At 40.7% G+C, this 25103-nt stretch overlaps 2 protein-coding genes across 2 annotated transcripts; both read left to right on the top strand.

The window, feature by feature from the left end:
- Positions 1-4230: 4230 nt before the first annotated feature.
- LOC122128732 lies at positions 4231-8649 on the top strand. The gene is made up of 6 exons (XM_042703426.1): positions 4231-5188; positions 5773-5847; positions 6387-6622; positions 7070-7160; positions 7651-7794; positions 8428-8649. The coding sequence occupies exons 1-6, from the start codon at positions 5048-5050 to the stop codon at positions 8647-8649; spliced, it is 909 nt and encodes a 302-aa protein (XP_042559360.1). The 5' UTR covers positions 4231-5047.
- A 2163-nt stretch (positions 8650-10812) lies between these two features.
- LOC116219045 lies at positions 10813-24952 on the top strand. The gene is made up of 36 exons (XM_031561946.2): positions 10813-11088; positions 11279-11310; positions 11788-11879; positions 12043-12068; positions 12214-12235; positions 12502-12529; positions 12687-12762; positions 13484-13642; positions 13981-14189; positions 14481-14581; positions 15540-15652; positions 15786-15962; positions 16214-16245; positions 16519-16616; positions 17056-17081; positions 17252-17273; positions 17389-17416; positions 18104-18182; positions 18366-18524; positions 18635-18846; positions 19362-19462; positions 19632-19744; positions 19900-20076; positions 20675-20756; positions 20979-21016; positions 21145-21166; positions 21352-21379; positions 21609-21684; positions 21867-22025; positions 22155-22366; positions 22831-22931; positions 23101-23584; positions 23850-23881; positions 24155-24252; positions 24729-24754; positions 24926-24952. Exons 1-32 carry the CDS (start codon positions 10864-10866, stop codon positions 23292-23294), a joined length of 3219 nt encoding a protein of 1072 aa, XP_031417806.2. The 5' UTR covers positions 10813-10863; the 3' UTR covers positions 23295-23584; positions 23850-23881; positions 24155-24252; positions 24729-24754; positions 24926-24952.
- Positions 24953-25103: the final 151 nt, after the last annotated feature.

Genomic DNA, 25103 nt, shown 5'->3' with positions numbered 1-25103 from the left:
GTGTGCAGGGGTTCCGTTGGGAACGCTCCCCGACCCCCGCCACATGCAGAACCTTGTAGGGCTGGTGGACGCTGCCTTGGACGTCTACTCCTTCATGGTAAGAGAGTTTGCATCCCTAAGTTCACGGAGTGGATGTAGGTTCCTAGAGAGAGAGATGAGAGGGAGAGAGAGAGAGGAGAGAGAGGAGAGAGAGGAGAGAGAGAGAGAGAGAGAGAGAGAGAGAGAGAGAGAGAGAGAGAAAGAGAGAGATGAGAAAGAGAGAGAGATATGAGAGTTTGCATCCCTAAGTTCACGGAGTGGATGTAGGTTCCTAGAGAGAGAGAGATGAGAGGGAGAGAGAGAGAGAGAGAGAGAGAGAGATGAGAAAGAGAGAGAGATATGAGAGTTTGCATCCCTAAGTTCACGGAGTGGATGTAGGTTCCTAGTGGGGATCCACACAAACAATTTTTTTTTCTTCTCGCCTACTTGAGGGTGTCTTCAGACTCACTTCCTGTGTTTGTTTCCTCCTGACCCCACGTTCTTTGTCTAGGCCCTGTGACCCTCTGAGGTCAGGTTTAGAGATTCTGTAAGGAGGAATGGCCTCAAATTCCCTGCTCTGAAAGAGTGAAAGAGAGACAGGGGAAGAGAGGAGAGAGTGAGAGAAAAGAGTGAGACAGAGGAAGAGATGAGAGAGGGAGAGAGAGAGAGATGGAGAGAGAGAGAGATGAGAGAGGAGAGAGAGGGAGAGAGGGAGAGAGAGAGAGATGAGAGAGGAGAGAGGGAGAGAGGAGAGAGAGGGAGAGAGGAGAGAGAGATGAGAGAGGAGAGAGAGAAAGGAGAGAGAGAGAGAGAGATGAGAGAGATGAGAGAGAGAGTTGTGCGCCCAACCTTAAGATGTAATAGGAGAAGACTCAGTGCTTCTGATATTGGCAAAGGAAGGTTGTACAAATATTAAATGCAGGGGTGCCTATTATTGTGGGATATGTGGTTTTGTTAGAATTTTATCTCTCAGAATACCTTTATTTCAATCAAAGGTTGGATTTTTCCTCATTTTATTAGTGTGAGACTAAGCTAATTCACCAAAAGGTGATTTTTTTTTCATCACTTTTTTTTAACTCTTATACTACATACATGTTTATAGTTCCTCGTGGAACCCTGTGTTCAGGCGACTTTTTCCACCCAGACCCATCCATCCTTATGTCCCGTGCTCTCACCTCTGGTGGCCGGCGTCTACTCTCTGACCCATCCATCCTTATGTCCCGTGCTCTCACCTCTGATGCCTGTGTCTACTCTCTGACCCATCCATTCTTATGTCCCGTGCTCTCACCTCTGATGCCTGCGTCTACTCTCCCACCCCACAGAGGTCCGCTTTCAGCCAGGGTCCCGCGGTGGAGCTGTGGGCTGGGCTCGAGGTGACGCCCGAGGGACTCGTGAGCGATGCGGACGTGCTAAAGGTGTGGCTGGAGGTGAAGATGACGCCACTGCTCTCCTCCGTATCCCGGCAGTTCCTCCGTTGCCTCGCCAACCGGAACCTGAGCTGCGAAGCCTACCAGACAGTGTATGTATACGCACTCAAATAAATCTTCTCAATTCTATTTACATTTCCGTACTACTTCTATTCCATTTCTATCGCCCTTACTTCTATTTGGTCTCCTAGTTGTAGTGTTAGTATTTCAGTTGTTCAACTGGTTGACCATAACCCTAACCCAGACCCTGCCCTATGCAGTCAAAGAAAAAAGGGTCTTTATGTAGTATCCTAGTTGTAGTGCTAGTTTTCCTGTTATTCAACTGGTTGACCCTAACCCTAAGCCAGACCCTGACCGTAACCCTAACCCCACCAGACTGTGTACAGATTATATGATATGTTATATTATACTATGTTATGTTGTGTTATAGTAGGTTGTTGTGCGGTGCCTTGTCTTAAGAATGTCAGTGCCCAGTCTGACCCTGTGTTATTTTGTGCACCTGACAATGAAAGACTTGTAACTTGTATGTGTACACGCTCAACGAAAAAAAAAAAGGTTATTTAATTGGTCTTTCATTTTCTGCAGCTCAACAGGCGGAGTAATAACAGGCAGTGCTAATAATCCCTAAGATCATGGCTCAAAACTTAGAAAACAATCATTATAATTATACTATTTCACTGTACAACACTGTAAGCCACTTTGGATGAAGGTGTGTGCTAAATGATCTCAAAGGAGAACCTTAAAAGGTTCTGCTTAGAAGGTTCTGCTTAAAAAGTTCTGCTTAGAAGCCTCTGGGTTTTATAGACTGCTTTTGGAACCAGTGGGGGTGTCATCTTTACAGCAAATGTTTCCTCAAGAGAGGGCTCCAAAAGAGAGTGACAACTGAAATTGTAATCGTAAATCATTAACCCACTACGCCATCTGCTGGTGAGCATTGGACACTGCATGTCCTGTTCATGGCTTCCCAACCAGAGGAATACAAATTAAGCATCGAGTTTTTGGGTGACACTTGAACAAGACAGATTTCCAAAAGAGATTTGTCAACGTGATTTTCAGGTAGAGGTGACCGTCTGTGCTTGTAGTGCAGGTGGTGTATGCACAATATTATATTGAGATAATTGTTGCCATCAGATCTTTTTCTCTTTTTTCAGATGTTTATTTCTCTTCCTGTAGAGATGCCAGTCTGCCATCATATCTCTATCTCTACACACCTTCATTAAAAAAAAAAAAAAAACATTCAAAAGGACTGTGCCAACAAATCACAAAGATTAATCGCACTGATGTTTGAGTGCACTCATCCGTATTTGATCGTTCATCTGCGTCGTTGCGATCGTTAATCTCCATCTCAACACACATTCTTGCTCTGCAGGGTACAGGAGCTGAGTCACCACTTCTCTGGAATGGACCCCGTCCGGCAGAGGTGGATCTACATGTTTTTCATGTATCCCTTCCTGTCTGACAACAGAACCGCAGGTAAACACACACACACACACACACACACACACACACACACACACACATACACAAACTCTCTCTCACACACACACACACACACGCACACACACACTCACGCGCGCAAACACACGCAAACACATACACACACACACACACACACGCACACACACGCACATACACGCACATACACACACACACACACACACACACACACACACACACAAACTTTCTCACACACATACACACACACGCACACACACACTCACGCGCGCAAACACACGCAAACACATACACACACACACACACACACACACACACACACACGCACATACACACACACACACACACACACACACACACACACACACACACCACATACATCGCATATCTCTGCTCCTTTGCCACTCACACACAGGACCTAAAAGGCATTATGAACGCATTATAATGCTTCATGAATGTACTGACTGTTTTGTGAGTACTCTACCTGAAAAGCCTCGCCTTCTTGCAAAAAATTTAATTTTCTATCGCTAATAACTTGGAACACTTTTTTTCATATCACTATTTGATAACAGGTCATCAGGTATACAAAAACACTTCACTTTTCTCTGCTTCTGTAGTATTCACACACCTAAAAGACATTATGATGGCTTCATAAATGCTCTATGACACTTTATGAATGCACACTCTTACTAAATTATCAACAGATGTCAGAAACGGGGTGTCAAACTTCTTATAACACATTCCTGAAAACTTTTGCAGTAACATTTGCAGTATTCTCTCTGACACTTTCCATGAGCAGAATGATGTAGCAGTTCAACATATTTAAGGCACCCATTTTGTTTCCCTTCTCCTATTGTTACGCATCTTTCTTCTTCTGCCATTGGAGTCTATAGCAGCCCCTGGAACCGTATGGGGAAAAGTTATGAAACTTACTAGGGGACAATCCCCTGATACTTATCACCAAATTCCATGGCAATGAGGTCATATCTCTGCAACGCTATGATGTATTTAATTTTTGTTTTTATTTGACCACTAGGGGGCTCTGTAATTATCAAAGATAAAGGCCAATAACTGTTGGTCTGTTTGCCTTAAAAAATAATTTTGTGTCTGGTAATACCATGAGAAGCCCCAAGGCTAAGACATGGCTACATGTCATGTCAACCTAACTGATGCGGTCACCATGTTGGATTTTATTGAAAACTTACACACAAAAATAACCACTTTGATGTGTTAACACCAGACTTGGTATATGAACTCAGGACTGTAGGTGCAATTATTTATTTTTTTGACCGCTGGAGGGCGCTGTGATAACAAAAGTGGTCTTATAAAAATAGTTGTTAGGTGTGGTGATATCTTGGGATATCCTAAAGACAACCTATCATGTCAACTGATCACAACAACAACATCAACCACATCAACAACATCAACAACATCACCTCATTGGTGCTTGCAGCTATATTTCTACTTTATCGATTTTGAACACGATTAAATGATTGATTTGTGAATTAATGAATGTTATTGATTTGCGGTTGTTGTCTCCTGTCACCAGGTTGCATGCACTTGAATGGCAGCAGTGAGGACTGGCTGGTGAGGAACTTTGGGTCTTTCTCAGTCAAGGCCACCATGAAGGACCTCTCATCCCTTAACATGGTCTTCAGTGGGGTGAGCCATCAATCATGATACTATACAACTCAATAGTCACCTTGATCTTTAATATTGATCTTTAATATTTCTCAGGCATGTGTTCCAGAGGCTGAATTGGTAGCTTAGCTGATAGAGCTGGACAACATCAGGGAAATTAATTTTACACAGCAATTAATTTGACACATACTAAAAAAAATAAAAAAATAATAATGTTTATGCGCTATCCCTGTACTATGAGGATGTGATGTGCTGCTGTACTGTGACTGTACCGTACTATACTATGATGTACTGTATGTCAGTACGTTGCTGTGTACAAATGCATCAGCTCATAACCTCTTAATCCCCCCCCAACCCCCTACGCCCACCTCCTTCTCCACCTCTAGCTGGAGGTCCTCCACCTCCTGACGCCCGAGCAGAGGGCCGAGCTGCTCCTGCAGCCAGAATTGGCTGGGCTGGATAACGGCTCCCTCAGCCTGGTCTTCGACAGCCTGCTGGACCCTCTGATGCCTCGGCCCCGCCCACCTACTGGGGCTCATCCCACTCCTGCCCCCGTCGCCGCCTACACGAGCAACATGACGGCTGGGCCGTACCACACCCAGCCCTACGACGCCCAGTTCTACCCCACCCCAGTTCCAAGCAGAGAGGTGTGTGTGTGTGTGTGTGCATGTTCTTTTGTGTGTGTGTGTGTGTGTGTGTGTGTCTGTGTGTCTGTGTCTGTGTGTGTGTGTGTGTGTGTGTGTGTGTGTGTGTGTGTGCGTGCGTGCGCATGTTCTTTTGCGTGTGTGTGTGTGTGTGTGTGTGTGTGTGTGTGTGTGTGTGTGCGCGTGCGCATGTTCTTTTGTGTGTGTGTGTGTGTGCACGCATGTTCTTTTGTGTGTGTGTGTGTGTGTGTGTGTGTGTGTGCACACATGTTCTCTTGTGTGTGTGTGTGTGTGTGTGTGTGTGCACACATGTTCTCTTGTATGTGTGTGTGCGCCGCATGTTCTTTTGTGCGTGTGTGTTTCTGCATGTAATATATGTGTGCATATGTGTGGGTGTGTCCATGCATCTGAGCGTATATGTATGACTGCCTTTGCCTTATGTATGTAAAGACTGTTCCTGTGTCTCTCTCTTATGGTAGTGGCCAGTGCTTATAGCATTAGTTCAGGGAGTCACACATGAAGTCTGAGTGATACGATCATTAGAGTTCTTCCTTCTTTCCTTCCTTGCTTGCTTATCCTCTCATCAGGTGGCGGACGGAGTCATGTCTGTCTTGAGACCGGCTGCAAGTTTTGCCAGACAGTTGGTGACCTTCACAAATCAGGTAACGCATAGTTTCAAGAACAAAATAGATCTGAAAGATTAACATTCCATGTATATTATTGTTCAGATATGTTACTTATAAATAGGTATGAATTGTATTGAATGCATTTATTTGAAATAGTATTTTTTGTGTTTTACTCTGATTATTCAAATTAAGTCATGTACAATATTTTATTGTAGGGTTTGTATTTTTTTCAAGTGCTGTTTAGCTTTTCTTATTAAAGATGCAGTCTGCAATTCAATTTAAATTTTGCCAAATGTTGTTGATATATGCCAATCAAATGACACCCCTCCCTTCCGTGCTCCTGTGTTGAAAAAGTGTAATGGAATTAGAATCGCAGACCTCACCTTTAAATGCTAAAAAGTGTAATGGAATTAGAATCACAGACTGCGCCTTTAAATGACAAAAAGTGTAATGGAATTAGAATCGCAGACTGCGCCTTTAAATGCCAAAACGAACATTAATGTACCATATTCCACCATAGGGTTTGCTGCTGACAATATCTCTATGACAACGAGTTTGTTTTGTTCCCGCTCCAGCACAACCTGACGACCACGACGAGTGCCACTCTAATCCAGGCCATGCTCAACTGGACCTTAGCAGAACTGGCCGCTCCCTACAAACAGAACAGCACTGTTCCAGATGAGGTGACCTTTGACCCGCTGGACGTGAACGACTGGTTCCGGCATGCCGTGGTTCCGGTTCTGAGACGCTACCTGCCCCAAGGCCAGACGGAGATCCCACAGAACATCACTGCAGTGTTCCACAGCCTGTTGTAAGCAATGGACCTTATGGATAGCTAAATTGTGCTATATTATTAATATTATTATTATTATATTAAATTACTTAGCTAAATTGTGCTTACTGAAATGACTTAAAGTGCAGTCTGACAAACAGGTATAGCTTTGTACAGATACTTACATTTGCTGCAGATTCCATGGTCAAGCTTTTAAAGTTTGATTATATTACATTACATTATATTATATTATATTATATTATATTATATTATATTATGTTACGTTACGTTACGTTACGTTACGTTACGTCACGTCACGTCACGTCACGTCACGTCACGTCACGTCACGTCACGTCACGTCACATTACATTATATTATATTATATTATATTATATTATATTATATCATGACATGACATGAATAATGATATTTATATTTAAAGTTACTGAAAATGATTTCTCTGTGCTTGGTCATTTGTTCCTCCAGCCATATCCAGGCCGGTTTGGAGCCCGACTCTGAGGACACTGACGAAGGCCCTGATGTCTGCAGTGTGACCATTGATGAGAAGTCTTGTGCTGTAAGTCCCGTGATGCTTTAAAGTCCTAGTCCTAGTCCTTCGCTGTGCTGTGGGACTCAGTCAATGTCTACATTTTCTCCCCTCTCTGTTCAGTCATTGGCTGATTTTTTGCATGTTTACATTTCACTATGCGTCCAATTATGTTGCTGTCCATTGCACTATTAATTCCATTCAGTTTTATACACAGCATAATGATCTAACATAATTTCCAGAAGTGTGTGTCTGTGTGTGTGTGTGTTTGTGTGTGCGTGTGTGTGTCTGTGTCTGTGGCTGTGTCTGTGTTTGTGTCTGTGTCTGTGTCTGTGTCTGTGTCTGTGTCTGTGTCTGTGTCTGTGTCTGTGAGTGTCTGTGTGTGTCTGTGTGTGTCTGTGTGTGTGTATGTGTGTGTGTAGAATTGTGTAGAATTGCCCCATGACCTGCCCGATGGACTGTCTCAAGACATACACATTTCAATGCGATAAGGTGTTGTACTTGTCCCGTGTGCCTGCAGCTGACTGATGCGGTGGAGGAGGTAGCCCGTGTCATGCACTGTGCAGCGCAGGCCAACCTGAGTCTGACCGAGGAGACCCTGATGAGGCTAGTGCTGGAGCTCTCCTCCAGCCTCAACTCACTCATGCGCCAGCTCTCCCACACGGTATGGGAACGCATTCTCTCTTCCCTCCGTCCCTTTGCATTTCCTGTAGACGTTACTTCCTGTATAGTCATGCTTCTGCCACTACTTCCTGTGTACTTAGGCCTCTACTTTTGTTTCCTGTATGCTTGTGCCTCTGCCTCCTGTATGCTTGTGCCTCTGCTTTCTGTATGCCTCTGCTTCCTGTATGCTTATGCCTCTGTCTCTGTATCTGTTTCCTGTACGCCTATGCCTCTGCTTCCTGTATGCTTATGCCTCTGCTTCCTGTATGCCTATGCCTCTGCTTCCTGTATGCTTGTGCCTCTGATTCCTGTATGTCTATGCTTCCTGTATGCTTTGTGGACTGTCAGTGCCACTTCTGTCATTTTACATTATTTAAATATATTCCCTTTCTGCATCCTATGTACTTCCTCTGCATGCCTCCACTGCCAATGCCTCCTTGGGCTGCCAATAGCATTTGAGCAATCAGGTTAATTTGAGTATCATTGCACTAAGTGTCAGTGGCTTCACCTTAGCCTACTACTGCTTAGCTTGTAATCTGTTTGACTTGGAAGTTGTTTCGGAGAAAAGATATTTGCCCATCTATGTTATTGAACGGTCTAATTGGTTCTCAATCTCGTCTTTTTTGATGTTTAGAACTTCAGCTCCCCCGACTCTCCGTTCTTCGACATCCTCGGCAAGATCGTTGCAGGTCCTCTGACGCAGGAGAACCTTCGCGACGTCACCTTCATCAGGCTGTGGTTCCAGATCAAGCTGAGGCCCCTGCTGCCGACCCTGACCCCAGAGTTCATGTCATGCCTGAGCGCCAAAAGATTCAGCTGTGAAACCTTCCAAGCCCTGTGCGTTTACGGTTTATAACGGCATCTCTCCTCAGTGGATACTTGCACTTGCTTTATTATTAAATTGACTTCACATTGGCAAGGTCACAATACATTATGCTTTTATCCAAAATAATCTAAAATGTAGTGCATTAACAGTAACGAAATTAATGCATCAATAATACCATTTTTGCATAAACTTGTAACTTTTAACTTATACTGTTTTTTTTTACTAAATATTGTTACTTGTAAACACAACCCAATACATACATAGGATGTTATTCCTCACGCATAGTGGACCTACATATCATAAGCATGTGTTGGATTACAGAAAAAGACTTTTGATGTTGTTGCCTTGACTTTCAGTGTGAAGGACCTGGGTGATCACATGGCCGACATGCATGAGGACGGACCTGAGATGGTTCTGGAGCACTTCCTCATTCCTTTCCTGTCCAACCCAAATGCCTCAGGTCTGCTTCCGAATAACACAAGTGTTAACGCAGAGACAATAATATGTTAAATATATAAGTGGAAAATATTTCTCAGTGTGTACTAATATTAAAATATATTTTTAATACTATAATACTTTATTAATATTATTAGTAATAAATACCTTGGGTGTTCTTCCAAATAACACACCAATGTTCAACAACACAGGCAACAAGGGGAAAAGTTAACGCAGAGACAAAAATATGTTAAATGGAAAATATTTCTCAGTTGTAATAATATGAAAAAAAAATCGTTTAATCTTTCATCCACACATTTTTTTATCAGTCTTTTCAATTCGTGTTCAATTGTATATGAATGTATCCATATTCCACAATATCCACATGGACATATATTTATCTGATTATGTTTATCTGATGATATTAATGATATTAATGTGTTTACCTCCCTCCCTGGCTGTAGACCCAGGCTGTGTGGAGTCGTCTGAGGACAGCATTGACTGGCTGCTGAAGAACATGGGTCAGTTCTTCCCTCTGGGAAGACTGGTGGACATGTATGCGCTCAATCCCCAGTTCTCTGCTGTAAGTACGGCACTGGCATTACAGCTTTTTAGTGTAGCTTATGGCATTACATCTTTACAGCTTTGTAGTGTAGTTTATGGCATTACAGCTTTACAGCTTTGTAGTGTAGTTTATAGCATTACATCTTTGCAGCTTTGTAGTGTAGTTCATGGCATTACAGCTTTACAGCTTTGTAGTGTGGTTTATGGCATTACATCTTTGCAGCTTTGTAGTCTAGTTTATGACATTACAGCTTTACAGCTTTGTAGGGTAGTTTATGGCATTACAGCTTTAAAGCCTTGGCTGTGTTCGAAAACATAGATAGCTGTCTTGATCCTTGATCTCTTGTTGGAAAGGTGTCTGACGAGACACGTCCTTTCGGGGGAAGGTATCTCAAAAACCGTTGATTTCGAACAGTCTATTAAGATAGCATGTACGGCAACATGTGACGTCATCACGCTGTGTGTGCTTATTTGCTAGCTAACAGCTACTGTTAGTGACCTGGCTAACGGATACCTTGCTAACAAAATCAAACTATTTTTGTTAATCAATCATGGCATAATTACATAGTACACTGTTTATTTTTCGGTAACTTTAAAAAAAAAAATAGCAAAAAAAGCAAAGAAACTTACATCGGTGAATACTTTTGTGGGACTTTGACGATTTCATCCGCCATCTTTTTTTTTATTTGTCTCTGGTTAGGGAGATGGCGCACAGATTTATTGGTAATAGGCAGCATCAAGGCTGCTCCTATGGTCTCTTGAAAAATGACCGTTATGTAACGATTTCAAGGTATCTTATAAAAGCGGAAGAGAAAGATTAAGAGTTTTCGAAGGACGCAGTTTTCGAACAGGGCCTTCATAGTGTAGTTTATGCATTACATCTTCATAGCTTTGTAGTGTAGTTAATGTTATTACAGCTCGGTTACATCACAGGTTAGCTTTGTGCATCTGTGAGCCTGACTGTCACAAAGTCAAATTTTTCACATTTCAAAGTCACATTACATTTTTTAGAAAGGTTCAATCCATCTATGTTTAAGTTGCATGCATGTACTGTATGTATGTATGTATGTATGTATGTATGTATGTATGTATGTATGTATGTATGTATGTGTGTATATATGTATGTATGTATGTGTGTACCTACTGTATGTATGTATGGATGGATGGATGTGCATAGTGTATGTATGTACCTTTGTTTGTATGTATGTATGTATGTATGTATGTATGTATGTATGTGCATAGTGTATGTATGTAATAATGAATCTAATTATTTCTTCCTTTCCCCTCCAGATGGAAGCCCTGCCGATGCTCTCTCCCAGACAGATGGCGGAGCTCATGGTCGTCCCTCTCCCCCGGCTGCCCCCGAAGGCCGAGGTGGTCGACCGCGTCTTCGACTATCTCATGACCCTAGACCCCATGGAGGGGACTCTGCTCTCTGTCCTGGACCACCTAGTGCAATTCAGCCATGATGTAATGAACACTCACTACATTTCTAACCTAAGATTTGGGTGTTTCTTTCATATACATGAATTGGAGTGTATAAGATGTCTATACGCCCCTTGTATTCATATATTGAGGTAGACCTGAGGTATTTGTATGACTTGTCTGTTTTTGTGTTTGATTGATTGATTGATTGACTGATTGGTTGATTGATTTACAGATGGGAATGGACTGCGAGACCTACCAGATAATGTAAGTAAGAATTCATAAAGGTTCATGAATCTGTTCCTATTAAAGATTTGTTTGTATTATTATTCAAAAACTCTGCAGTCCATTTCCAATATAGCTAATAGAAATACTTATATAAATAAATATTCAAACACCTCGCTGAATTACCTGGTGGATAATCTGAACTAACCTCCACTGAGATTATTTTAGACTGCATAGTTGATCTAAATTGTGGTTTAGGCACTTGTGTTTGAGGTAATTCACTAAACCATCCCACAGAGCTTGTGGTCTCGTGTATTCTTTAATTGCGAGTTGTTCTGTAACACCAGTATTAAATAACTGCTATTTGCTTTTGCCAGAGTATAAATTATAATCCACTTTTGGAATACTCTTGTTGTCTTTATGAACACAGGAAGTGGAGATGTGCTCTGTCACTGTTTTGTCTTGTTGTTGTTGATGTTGTTGTTGTTGTCTCTCATTGTTTTGTCTTTGTTGTTGTAGAGTGCAAAAGCTGTATGAAATGTTGTGGTCTGTGCCACGCGTGATGGAGCCACACATCTGGGCGGCGATTCACAATCTTAGACAACCTGCCTGTGAGTGGACACACACACACACACACACACACACACACAAAGTTCATAATTCTGCACACAAATAATGTGCAAAAGGATCATTGTTTGGATCAGGATAACACCCAGTTAGCAAAGTATTATTTTTATTAATGTATGTTGTTTGTTTTTGTTTTTTTGCTGTCAGACTGTTCATTGCCGGTGTATGACGAGGTATGCGTACCTTTTAACCAGCCCTTCTTCTTTTTTTAAATGATAAGCTTTTGTAAAATTACACTTCAGTTAATATTATGTATTATGTAGTGTCGTGAATTAATTCCATATATTGTATTTGTTTGTACTTTCTGTTTTTGAATAGTGTCCTGTGATACTCGTTAATGGTAAGTCCCACAGTTTCATAGCAATGCTTACAGCACCATGTTTACACATAGAGTACATTAAAATGTCTTTATCTGTCATTTGACAAGTTTGAACATCTATTGAATGCTATATACTACCTTTTGTGGATTTATTTCTTATTTTTAACAATGACCTGCCTTAAGAGGGAAGGATGTGCTCACAGTCATGTACGTAACACCTCATTTAATACCTGACATCTGCACCTGTCATTTCCTGACTTCTTTATACGTTTGTATGTTTCTCACAGAGAGCAGAATCTGTGATGGAGTCAACAGGTATTGTATTCCATGAAGAATGCATGAAAATCTCCTCGATGTAATACCTTAAATTAAGACAACAAAACGATGATAGCCAAGCCTGAAACGTTTATTGACATGACACCAAATCACAGTTGAAACCTTGTCTTGACGTTCTCCTCCTAATGACTTGCAGCTCAGAGCTACAGCGCCACCTGGTGGTTGGACATGTTCCCTGCGGATACACTCTGGCAGAGTATGCTTGCGCACAGGTAAGGGCCACTGAAGAGCTTTGATTTTGCTCTGTTTACACTGGCCGAATGTCTGTCATGCTCATCTTATTTTGATTCAATAAAACTCAGTTGATATTCAGGCTTTGCTGTTCTGTTATGTTGTTGAGTTCAACTGTAGATACTGCCCCGCCTTTTCTGTGAAATGTTCTGTTATTAAGTTCAACTCTAGATATTGCCCAGCCTTTTCTGTGAAATGTTCTCGTTTGTCTGCCAGAAGTCTGCTGTGTACCCTGTGCTGTGTACCCTGTGCTGACATATACAAACAGACAAAGCCACAGGGAGAAAGAGAATGGAAGGAAAAGAGAGGGAAGGAAAAGGAATGTGTCGGAGAGAGAGAGAGAGAGAGGAGAAGAGAAGAGAGATAGAGGGAGGGGAGAAGAGAGAGAGAGAGAAGGAGAGGGAGGGGAGATGAGAGAAAGAGGGAAGGGAGAAGAGAGAAGAGAGAAAGAAAGAGAGAGAAGAGAAGAGAAGAGAAAGAGAAGAGAAAGATGTCATTTTGATACCGTTGAATTCACTCTGATAAATTACTCTGTTAAATTCTGTTGTAAATGCAGCAGGTAAACTATCATGATTTCAACAAACACTTCATTCATACTTTAATGCTAATCCTCTTCTGGTCACAGCATTCTCTGCACAAAGTATGGGATTTGCCTGAAGTACAAAATAAAGTGCTTTTGTTTGTTTGTATCTGCACCCACAGCTCTCAGGATTCACTGCACAACATCTCACCCACCTCCTGGTGTGCAAGCTGTCCAGCAACATGACTTACTCTAGGGAGACCTGGAAGCTGCTCCTCACCAAAACCTCTGCAGTTCTGGATGAAGCTCTCATCATGGTCTCCCACGTGGTCTCCAACATGGTAATGGGGCCATTCTGTGGCAATGTTTGAACGCTGTGACAATGTTTTGTGTTATGTTTCAAGCATGGTAACACATTAGTGATAGCAAAGTGTGGTAAAACTGACCCCTACAGGGCCCCGTAGATCTTTTTTTCACATTGCTGACCCTCAGTCCATTGTCTGCTCGTGTGGTAAAACTGACCACTACAGGGTCCCGTAGATCTTTTTTCTCATTACTGACCCTCAGTCCATTGTCTGCATTCACAAAAACTGACCCCTACAGGGTCCCTTAGATCTTTTTTCTCATTGCTGACCCTCAGTCCCTTGTCTGCTCGTGTGTCCCCCCCCCCCCCCCCCAGTCGGACCCCGTTGCTGGTGTCTCCGTGTCCAACGTCCTGGACGTCCTGTGGGACATGCGACTGAGACAGCTCAGCCCAGAGCAGTGGCGAGACACTACCCTCGTTACTGCGCTGTTGGACGGCGGCCTGCGATTCTTACCCTTCACCTCCGGACGCTTCCTCCACTGTCTCAGCGGCAAGAACCTCTCCTGTGAAACCTACCAGCAAATGTGTGTATTTATGATATATATATGACATGATGTAGATGTGTATGTAGGTACATGTACTTGAACGCATGTGTGTGTCTGCGTGTGCGTGTGCGTGTGTGTGTGTACATATGGATGCATGTACAGATGGATACTTATCTGTGCTGTTTAAAGCCACACCATATACTGTATATATATTTTTTATTTTGGAATACATTTCCTCTTGTCTTAGCATGTGCTCTTTAACAGGGACTAAACTTCGTCGTCAATTGCTTCCCTGTATGTACACTAACGTACCCTGCCTTGACCTTTCAGATTGAGAGCATTTGTGCATCAGTTCTTCTACATGGAGATGCCACATAGGAGGATGGTGGTGGAGTCCTTCATCGTGCCTTACCTGCAGAGCAACTACTCAGGTAGCACACACACCCCCCATTAAAGAGCAAGTCCACGACTCCAATCCAATCCCCATTAAAGAGGAAGTCCACGACTCCAATCCAATCCCCATTAAAGAGGAAGTCCACGACTCCAATCCAATCCCCATTAAAGAGGAAGTCCACGACTCCAATCCAATCCCCATTAAAGAGCAAGTCCACGACTCCAATCCAATCCCCATTAAAGTGGAGGTCCACGACTCCAATCCAATCCCCATTAAAGTGGAGGTCCACGACTCCAATCCAATCCCCATTAAAGAGGAAGTCCACGACTCCAATCCAATCCCCATTAAAGAGCAAGTCCACGACTCCAATCCAATCCCCATTAAAGTGGAGGTCCACGACTCCAATCCAATCCCCATTAAAGTGGAGGTCCACGACTCCAATCCAATCCCCATTAAAGTGGAGGTCCACGATTCCAATCCAATCCCCATTAAAGTGGAGGTCCACGACTCCAATCCAATCCCCATTAAAGTGGCAGTCCAAAATTCCGATACAATCCCCATTTAAGTGGAGGTCCACGATTCCAATCCAATCCTCACTAAAGAGGAAGTTCACGATTCCAATCCAAGGGTGTCTATGATTGGCTGTCGAGCTCAAACATCAACAACTTTTTGTTAGAATTGTAGAAAGTTCCACCATATTTTTTCAATCACTGTGTCTCTATTGGCTACACTGCCCCAACAGTTTTTGGTGGTGAACGCAGGGTATGGATAGAACACTCCGTCCATATCCACATATGTATTTAATGTTGAGTGTAATGTGCTCTATTTGGTATAAATGTGTGGTTTCTTTCCACCTTCTCTCTCTCTCTCTCTCTCTCTCTCTCTCTCTCTCTCTCTCATTATCTATCTCTCTCTCTCTCTCTCTTTATCTATCTCTCTCTCATTATCTATCTCTCTCTCTCTCTTTATCTATCTATCTATCTCCCTTCTCACAGAACATGCTTGTGTCCGTAATGATAGCTATTACTGGCTACAAAACAACTTTGGACCATTTTCTGTCTTTCTGGATCTCGGAAGTCTATTTGACCTCAACATGGCCTTTGATCCAGTATGTATCTGTCTTTATTAATCACTATCTTAATGCCACCTAACATATAAGATATGATGAATAATCTCCCTCTTTTTTCTCTCTTTCTTTTTGCTACTCTCTCTCTCTCTCTCTCTCTCTCTCTCTCTGGCAGCTGGCAGTATTGGATCTTCTCAGTCCTAAGCAGACGGCTGAGTTGATGGTTCTGCCTCTCCCTCATCCCCAAGGCAAAGATGAGGTCATCAACAGAGTGCTGGATCACCTGCTGGAGTCACCAGTGGAGCGGAACCTTCCAGAAGTTCTTATTCACGTCATCGTCCTCTCCAGACAGGTAAAAGACTTTCAGGACCAAAATTAGGCTAACTGACATGGCTTTGGCCGTTTGTATGAAATCTGCATTATATGTTTAGCTGAATGCATTCATATGATCACATCAGTGTGTTAGAGTTTGATAATGCAATCACCAAGATATACTGACTTATACCTGAGCAGTTTCAAAAGCCTTCACCAGACTCCTTTTATGATATTCACTAACATCTTCTCTCTCTCTCTCTCTCTGTCTTTTCTTTTTCTGTTTCACAGCTTGAAGTACCTTGTGAGTTCTATCAAGCAATGTAAGTGAATTCAATATCCTTAATTAATTTTAAATAACATGCAAGTAGGCATTAAGGAAATGACTACGGTCAATTGTTGTCAATTAGTACAAAGATTTAATCTTTATGTTATATGTTTTTTAATACTCCTGGTATCTCATAATCAGAATATTCTTATGTAATGGATGAATTTCCTTTATCATTTTCTTCTGATATATTGTCACCTCACTCCAGTAATGTGTTTGACATTGTTTTGTTTGTGTTTCTCCTCATCCTCTGATTTGTGATGTGTAGAATCCCGAGGCTGAGGGGATCATTGACATCAGTACCAGGAGATCTGGAGCCAATCATCAGATCAGCTGTGGAAGAACTGCTCCTACTTACTCCAATAGGTCAGTACAACACACACACACACACACACACACACACACACACACATACACACACACACACACACACACACACACACACATGCTTACATGCGTACATACATACCTACCTACCTACGTACATACATACATACCTACCTACCTACCTACCTACCTACATACATACATGCTGTAAATACCTGCACACATTATAAGACATAAACACACACAAACATAGTCACACGCATACACACACTATTTTTGTCTATTTCATTTTGTCATTGGTAGACACTTAAAATCATGTCTTACCTAATACAATTTTGTAAAATTGTAAATGATTTCATAAATTACCATTATTGTGTTTCATTTGTGTAATGCCCCATGCAATCTACACAATCAGATTGACATGAAAACATGTTTTGTTTGTTCAGCATGTTCATCTCTTTTTTCTTCCTTTTTTCAGATTGCGCAGTTTCTCCTCCTCTTCAGGTGAAAATGAATTATATTTTTTTATTATTATTATTTTATTATAATATATTATTTTTTTATATTTTAAACACATTTATCTTTGAGAAATAGCATATTTACATGTATGTTTTGCTTTCACATGTCCACATGTAAATGGTTCTACATTAACTTTTCTGTCATTTCTTGTTTAGTGTCCTACAACACAAGTCAATGGTAGGTTTTTTTTTGTACAAAAGGATGAGACTCGATTCTTGAGAATTCCCATGTTATATCTATTGCCGTACTAGAGTCCCCTTTCCCTAAGTAATGTCTCTTCTGTCTTCCACAGAGAGCAGAATTTGTGAAGGTGTCAACAGGTAAGTTCAATTCATGTCACAAGTCCAGAAATAGTGACCTGTCAAAAAGACGCACTGACAGAATAGGGCACTCTGTAGCAGTCGGGGACAAATGCCATTATAAGAAATTATCCAGTAATTTAAAATCTGAAATGAAAATGTTCGTATTTTAATGAGAGGGAACAATGATCGAACTTCAGGAGTGATTTCCTCTTTGGACTCGATCGCTTGGATATGTTTTTAGCCATTTCTTACTCCCATGATGGTGGAAACAGGTAGATTTAATTCATATCACATGTTTTTCGCATGAATATTGACAGTCTAAAATACAGAGTTTTCTGGTCTTTGGTCCAAAAACCAAAGTATGCAAGTATACACAAGCCGGGGGCTTTCACAAGGTTCAATTAGAGATCTCTTACATCAGACTGAAATTGTACTTACTTAAGTAAAAACAAATCTGCTCACAACACCATGAATGGTGAGAAGGCCCTAATAACAGTTGCCCCTGTTATGAAGAGCACATTGGCATTCGATGTATTCTTTTTCAAGTTGGTTGTTATTAGCTGATTAGCTAGTTAACATTTCTAACACCCAATTTGACCATGTTTTCATCTAGGGTTAACCATTTCACACACCCAATTTGACCATGTTTTCATCTAGGGTAAGCCATTTCTAACACCCAATATGACCATGTTTTCGTTGTGACAGCAATGCACTGCAGTCGTATCTGGCAGCTGGAGTTGGAGACCCCTGTAACATCAGTCTGGAGCAGTATGCCTGTGCACAGGTAAGACGAAGCTGAGTAACTTTGATGCGAGTAAACATAGCTTTCTTCACATTCATAGCATAATATGCCATAACCATGATTTCGAATAGAATGTCTTGGAGGAAAAAATGCTTTGAAAGTGAAAAGTTGTTTAATTTTTAACTCTTTCTGTGTGTCTTACTGTTTACGTGTCTGCACCTCCAGCTGACAGGATTCACTGCACAACACCTGGCCCAACTCCTGGTGTGCAAGCTGTCCAGCAACATGACTTACTCTAGGGAGACCTGGAAGCTGCTCCTCACCAAAACCTCTGCAGTTCTGGATGATGCTCTCATCATGGTCGCCCACGTGGTCTCCAACATGGTAATGGGGTCTTTTTGTGACGAATGAAACATTGTTAGAGAGTTTAACTGTTTTCATTTATTTTTTTGCAAATAAAATTGTTTCTCACTTCTCATTATCCGTTGACTCAGTCTCTGACAGTGATGGGTCCGTCTGTAACTCCTGTCCTGGATGTGCTTGGGGAGCTCCGTTTGGACTTGATCAGTGACATGCTGTGGAAAGACATCAGTTTCATCTCTGCACTGTTTGGTGACGGCCTGCGTCCATTCTTATCCTCCGCCTCAGGAAGCCTTCTGCAGTGTGTCAGCGGCAAGAACCTCACATGTCAAACCTTCCAGCACATGTATGTGAAGTATTGACACACATGATACAATATGATATGTCAATTACAGTATGGGACAGTATGGCATGATATCTCGTGAAATATTGTGAGAGAGTCTGATATTATGCAATTCAATATCATATAATATGATGTATGGCATGATATGATGCGATATTGTACAATACTATATTATTAAACAGTCCAGTGCAGTACAATCATACGATATGATATTATACCATACAATACGATACGATACAATGTGATATGATCGTAAACGATACTATACGATACGATACGATGTGATATGATAGTAAATGATGCTCTTAGTTTGACTGTTCTCTCCCTTGTACATCGCTTTGGACAAAAGCGTCTGCTAAATGACTAAATGTAAATGTAATGTAAATGATACGATACGATACGATACAATGTGATATGATAGTAAACGATAAAATTCAATACTGTATGGTGCGATATGATACAATTCAGCGCTATAGAATAGCAAATTATATGATTTCTTATTCATGTGCCTTTCCCAGTGTGAGTGAGTTCAGTCATCAGTTTGATCACATGAGAGAGGAGCAGGCAGAGGAAGTCCTCAGATTCTTCATCCTGCCCTTCCTGTCCAGAAACTCCTCAGGTGGGAATAAAGTCAGGGATTCCTAAAAAAGACATTCATTCATTGCTGATTTTATAGGCATATATATCTACATATATTCTTATACATTATTTTGTAAATAGGACCATGTATACAATGTATACTATAAATATGCCCAGGAATAATATTTGGATGTTTTGTATTGTCACAGACTCTGGATGCATCTCCAACAACAGCATGGCATGGCTTCTCGACAACTATGGGAGATTCTCTGTCCTCGTTCCACTCAAAAGTCTATTTGATCTCAATAAGGACTTTGATCCAGTATGTGTGTTTTCAGTTATACAATCTCTACTTTCTCAGCATGCAGATTTGTATTCTCTTCAAGTGCATACAGGTATCTAGCCATGGTCTTAATTGTAATAATTTGAAATACTTTTCTTTCTCCCTCTCTCTCTCTCTCCCTCTCCCTCTGGCAGCTGGCAGTATTGGATCTTCTCAGTCCTAAGCAGACGGCTGAGTTGATGGTTCTGCCTCTCCCTCATCCCCAAGGCAAAGATGAGGTCATCAACAGAGTGCTGGATCACCTGCTGGAGTCACCAGTGGAGCAGAACCTTCCAGAAGTTCTATATCACGTCGTCTTACTCTCCAGACAGGTAAAAGACTTTCATGACCAAAATTAGGCAAACTGACATAGCTTTGGCCCTTTCTATGAACTCTGCATTATATGTTTAGCTGAATGCATTCATATGATCACATCAGTGTATTAGAGTTTGATAGTGTACTCACCAAGTTATACTGACGTATACCTGAACAGAATCACAAGCCTTGATCAGACTCCTTTTATTATCTTCCCTAACGACACATCTCTCTCTCTCTCTCTCTCTCTCTTTCTGTGTCTCTCATCCTCTCTTGTCTGTTTCATAGCTTGAACCACCTTGTGAGTTCTATCAAGTAATGTAAGTGAATTCAATATTAAAAATGTATTCGAAAAAACATGTATGTAGGCATTAAGGAAATTACTACGGTCAATGTTTTGTCAATTAGTACAAAGATTAAAGCTTTACGTTTTTTGTTCTGTAATACGATACGGTATCGTCATAATCAGAAAATCAAATGTGAATTTTGTATGTAATAGATGCATTTCCTTTTTCCTTATCTGCTGATATATTGTCACCTCACCCCAAATTATATGCGGACATTGTTTTTTTGTTTCTTTGTGTTTTTTCTTATCCTCTGATTTGTGATGTATAGAATCCCGAGGCTAAGAGAATCGTTGACGTCAGTACCAGGAGATCTGGAGCCAATCATCAGTGGATCTGTGGCAGGACTACTCGTACTTACTCCAATAGGTCTGTCCTAACACACACACACACTTTTCTTTCTTTCTTTCTTTTTTTCTGTATTTGTGGGAAGACATTTCTAATGAATTGTATTATTTAATGTAGAATTAAAGGAAATTTCATAATCTTGCATGAGAATAACGGTTTAATTTCCTTAAAATGTTTCTTAAATGTTCATTTTTGTTCATGTCATTTTTTTTCTCTGTCTGGAGCAGATTGTGAAGTGCTGCTTCCAGTAACTCTTCCAACTCAGGTGAGATTTCATTGTTGTAAGAACGTAATTGGCTTTTAGGATCAACATTTATATGAAAAACATTCAGTCTACATTTAAAATATGTTTGTGTGTATGACCATTTGCCTGTTGTTTTATTTCATGTTTAGTGTCCTACAACACCAGTTAATGGTAAGTCTCAGGATGCTCCATCCAACACACATGAACATTCTCCAGTGTATAAGACAAATGGTACATTCTCCAGTGTATAAGACAAATGGTATATTCTCCAGTGTATAAGACAAATGGTACATTCTCCAGTATCGGAATAATCTAAGATTCCTAAATGAATCTGGTTGTTTTGTGTTTTTCTGTAGAAAGCAGAATTTGCGAAGATATCAACAGGTACGTTTAACTAATCTCACAACTCCATTCAAGATGAAGTAATGAAAACTATGGCTGACTGAATAGACAGCCTGTAAGAGTGCAGGATACATGTCATTATGATTGAAATTACACTCTGGGTCTGCTCACATGCAATTTTTCCAACTTGTGACCAAGCAAACTTCTGATGTGTTCTTCCTTCAACACATTTGTCACACCCATAAACATGACCATGTGTTCATCTTGACAGCAATGCCCTGCAGTCATATCTGGCAGCTGGACTGGTCCCCTGTAACATCAGTCTGGAGCAGTATGCCTGTGCACAGGTGAGATGAGTTCTGCTATGCAAATTTGATGCATATAAACAAAACTTTGGTCTCATATTCATATGTTAGCATAGACTCAAATCAGAAGTATCTTGGAGGAAAAACTGTTTTGAAAGTGAAAAGTTGTTTGCTTTTTAACTCTGTCTGTGTGTGTCTTACTGTTTACGTGTCTGCACCCACAGCTGACAGGATTCACTGCACAACACCTGGCCCAGCTCCTGGTGTGCAAGCTGTCCAGCAACATGACTTACTCTAGGGAGACCTGGAAGCTGCTCCTCACCAAAACCTCTGCAGTTCTGGATGATGCTCTCATCATGGTCTCCCACGTGGTCTCCAACATGGTAATGGGGTCATTTTGTGACGAAATAAACATTGTTAGACAGTTAAACTGTTTTCATTTATTTTCCAAAATACTTTGAATATCTTTGCAAATAAAATTGTTTTTCACTTCTCATTATCCGTTGACTCAGTCTCTGACAGTGATGGGTCCGTCTGTAACTCCTGTCCTGGATGTGCTTGGGGAGCTCCGTTTGGACTTGATCAGTGACATGCTGTGGAAAGACATCAGTTTCATCTCTGCACTGTTTGGTGACGGCCTGCGTCCATTCTTATCCTCCGCCTCAGGAAGCCTTCTGCAGTGTGTCAGCGGCAAGAACCTCACATGTCAAACCTTCCAGCACATGTATGTGAAGTATTGACACACATGATACAATATGATATGATACATTACAGTGTGGGACAGTATGGCATGATATCTCGTGAAATATTGTGATACAGTCTGATATTATGCAATTCAATATGATATGATATGATGTATGGCATGATATGATGCGATATTGTACAATACTATATTACTATACAGTGCAGTGCAGTACAATCATGCGATATGATATTATACCATACAATACGATACGATACAATGTGATATGTTCGTAAAACAATACTATACTATACGATATAATGTGATATGATAGTGTACGATACGATATAATGTGATATGATAGTAAACGATACGATGCGATACGATACGATACAATGTGATTTGATAGTAAAAGATACAATACAATGCTGTATAGTACGATATGATACAATACAGCACTATAGAATAGCAAATTATATGATTTCTTATTCATGTGCCTTTCCCAGTGTGAGTGAGTTCAGTCATCAGTTTGATCACATGAGAGAGGAGCAGGCAGAGGAGGTCCTCAAATTCTTCATCCTGCCCTTCCTGTCCAGAAACTCCTCAGGTGGGAATTAAGTCAGGGATTCCTAAAAAAGACATTCATTCATTGCTGATTTTATAGGCATACATATCTACATATATTCATATACATTATTTTGTAAATAGGACAATGTATACAATGTATGATATAAATATACTCAGGAATAATTTTTGGATGTTTTGTATTGTCACAGACTCTGGATGCATCTCCAACAACAGCATGGCATGGCTTCTCAACAACTATGGGAGATTCTCTGTCCTCGTCCCACTTAAAAGTCTATTTGATCTCAATAAGGACTTTGATCCAGTATGTGTGTTTTCTGTTATTCAATCTCTACTTTCTCAGCATGCAGATTTTGATTCTCTTCAGGTGCATACAGGCATCTAGCCATGGTCTTAATTGTAATCATTTGAAATACTTTTCTCTTTTTTTCTTTCTCCTCTCTCTCTTCTTCTCTCTCTCTCCTTCCCTCTCTCTCTCTCTCTCTCTCTCTCTGGCAGCTGGCAGTATTGGATCTTCTCAGTCCTAAGCAGATGGCTGAGTTGATGGTTCTGCCTCTCCCTCATCCCCAAGGCAAAGATGAGGTCATCAACAGAGTGCTGGATCACCTGCTGGAGTCACCAGTGGAGCGGAACCTTCCAGAAGTTCTTATTCACGTCATCGTCCTCTCCAGACAGGTAAAAGACTTTCAGGACCAAAATTAGGCTAACTGACATGGCTTTGGCCGTTTGTATGAAATCTGCATTATATGTTTAGCTGAATGCATTCATATCATCACATCAGTGTGTTAGAGTTTGATAATGCAATCACCAAGATATACTGACTTATACCTGAGCAGTTTCAAAAGCCTTCACCAGACTCCTTTTATGATATTCACTAACATCTTCTTTCTATCTCTCTCTCTCTCTCTCTCTCTCTGTCTTTTCTTTTTCTGTTTCACAGCTTGAAGTACCTTGTGAGTTCTATCAAGCAATGTAAGTGAATTCAATATCCTTAATTAATTTTAAATAACATGCAAGTAGGCATTAAGGAAATGACTACGGTCAATTGTTGTCAATTAGTACAAAGATTTAATCTTTATGTTATATGTTTTTTAATACTCCTGGTATCTCATAATCAGAATATTCTTATGTAATGGATGAATTTCCTTTATAATTTTCTTCTGATATATTGTCACCTCACTCCAGTAATGTGTTTGACATTGTTTTGTTTGTGTTTCTCCTCATCCTCTGATTTGTGATGTGTAGAATCCCGAGGCTGAGGGGATCATTGACATCAGTACCAGGAGATCTGGAGCCAATCATCAGATCAGCTGTGGAAGAACTGCTCCTACTTACTCCAATAGGTCAGTACAACACACACACACACACACACACACACACACACACACACTAACACACACACACTAACACACACACACAAACACACACACATGCTTACATGCATACATACATACCTACCTACCTACATACGTACATACATACATATCTACCTACCTACCTACCTACCTACCTACATACATACATACATACATGCTGTAAATACCTGCACACATTATAAGACATAAACACACACAAACATAGTCACGTGCATACACACACTATTTTTGTCTATTTCATTTTGTCATTGGTAGACACTTCAAATCAACTTTTAAAATCATGTCTTACCTAATACAATTTTGTAAAATTGTAAATGATTTCATAAATGACCATTATTGTGTTTCATTTGTCTAATGCCCCATGCAATGTACACAATCAGATTGACATGAAAACATGTTTTGTTTGTTCAGCATGTTCATCTCTTTTTTCTTCCTTTTTTCAGATTGCGCAGTTTCTCCTCCTCTTCAGGTGAAAATTAATTATATTTTTTTATTATTATTATTTTATTATAATATATTATTTTTTTTATATTTTAAACACATTTATCTTTGAGAAATAGCATATTTACATGTATGTTTTGCTTTCACATGTCCACATGTAAATGGTTCTACATGAACTTTTCTGTCATTTCTTGTTTAGTGTCCTACAACACAAGTCAATGGTAGGTTTTTTTTTTGTACAAAAGGATTAGACACGATTCTTGAGAATTCCCATGTTATATCTATTGCCGTACTAGAGTCCCCTTTCCCCTAAGTAATGTCTCTTCTGTCTTCCACAGAGAGCAGAATTTGTGACGGTGTCAACAGGTAAGTTCAAT

This window comes from Clupea harengus, chromosome 24, assembly GCF_900700415.2.
Source record: "Clupea harengus chromosome 24, Ch_v2.0.2, whole genome shotgun sequence".
Lineage (NCBI taxonomy): Eukaryota > Metazoa > Chordata > Actinopteri > Clupeiformes > Clupeidae > Clupea > Clupea harengus.
Note: the sequence above shows the minus strand (reverse complement) of the source record. Positions and strands in the feature narration are given on the sequence as shown.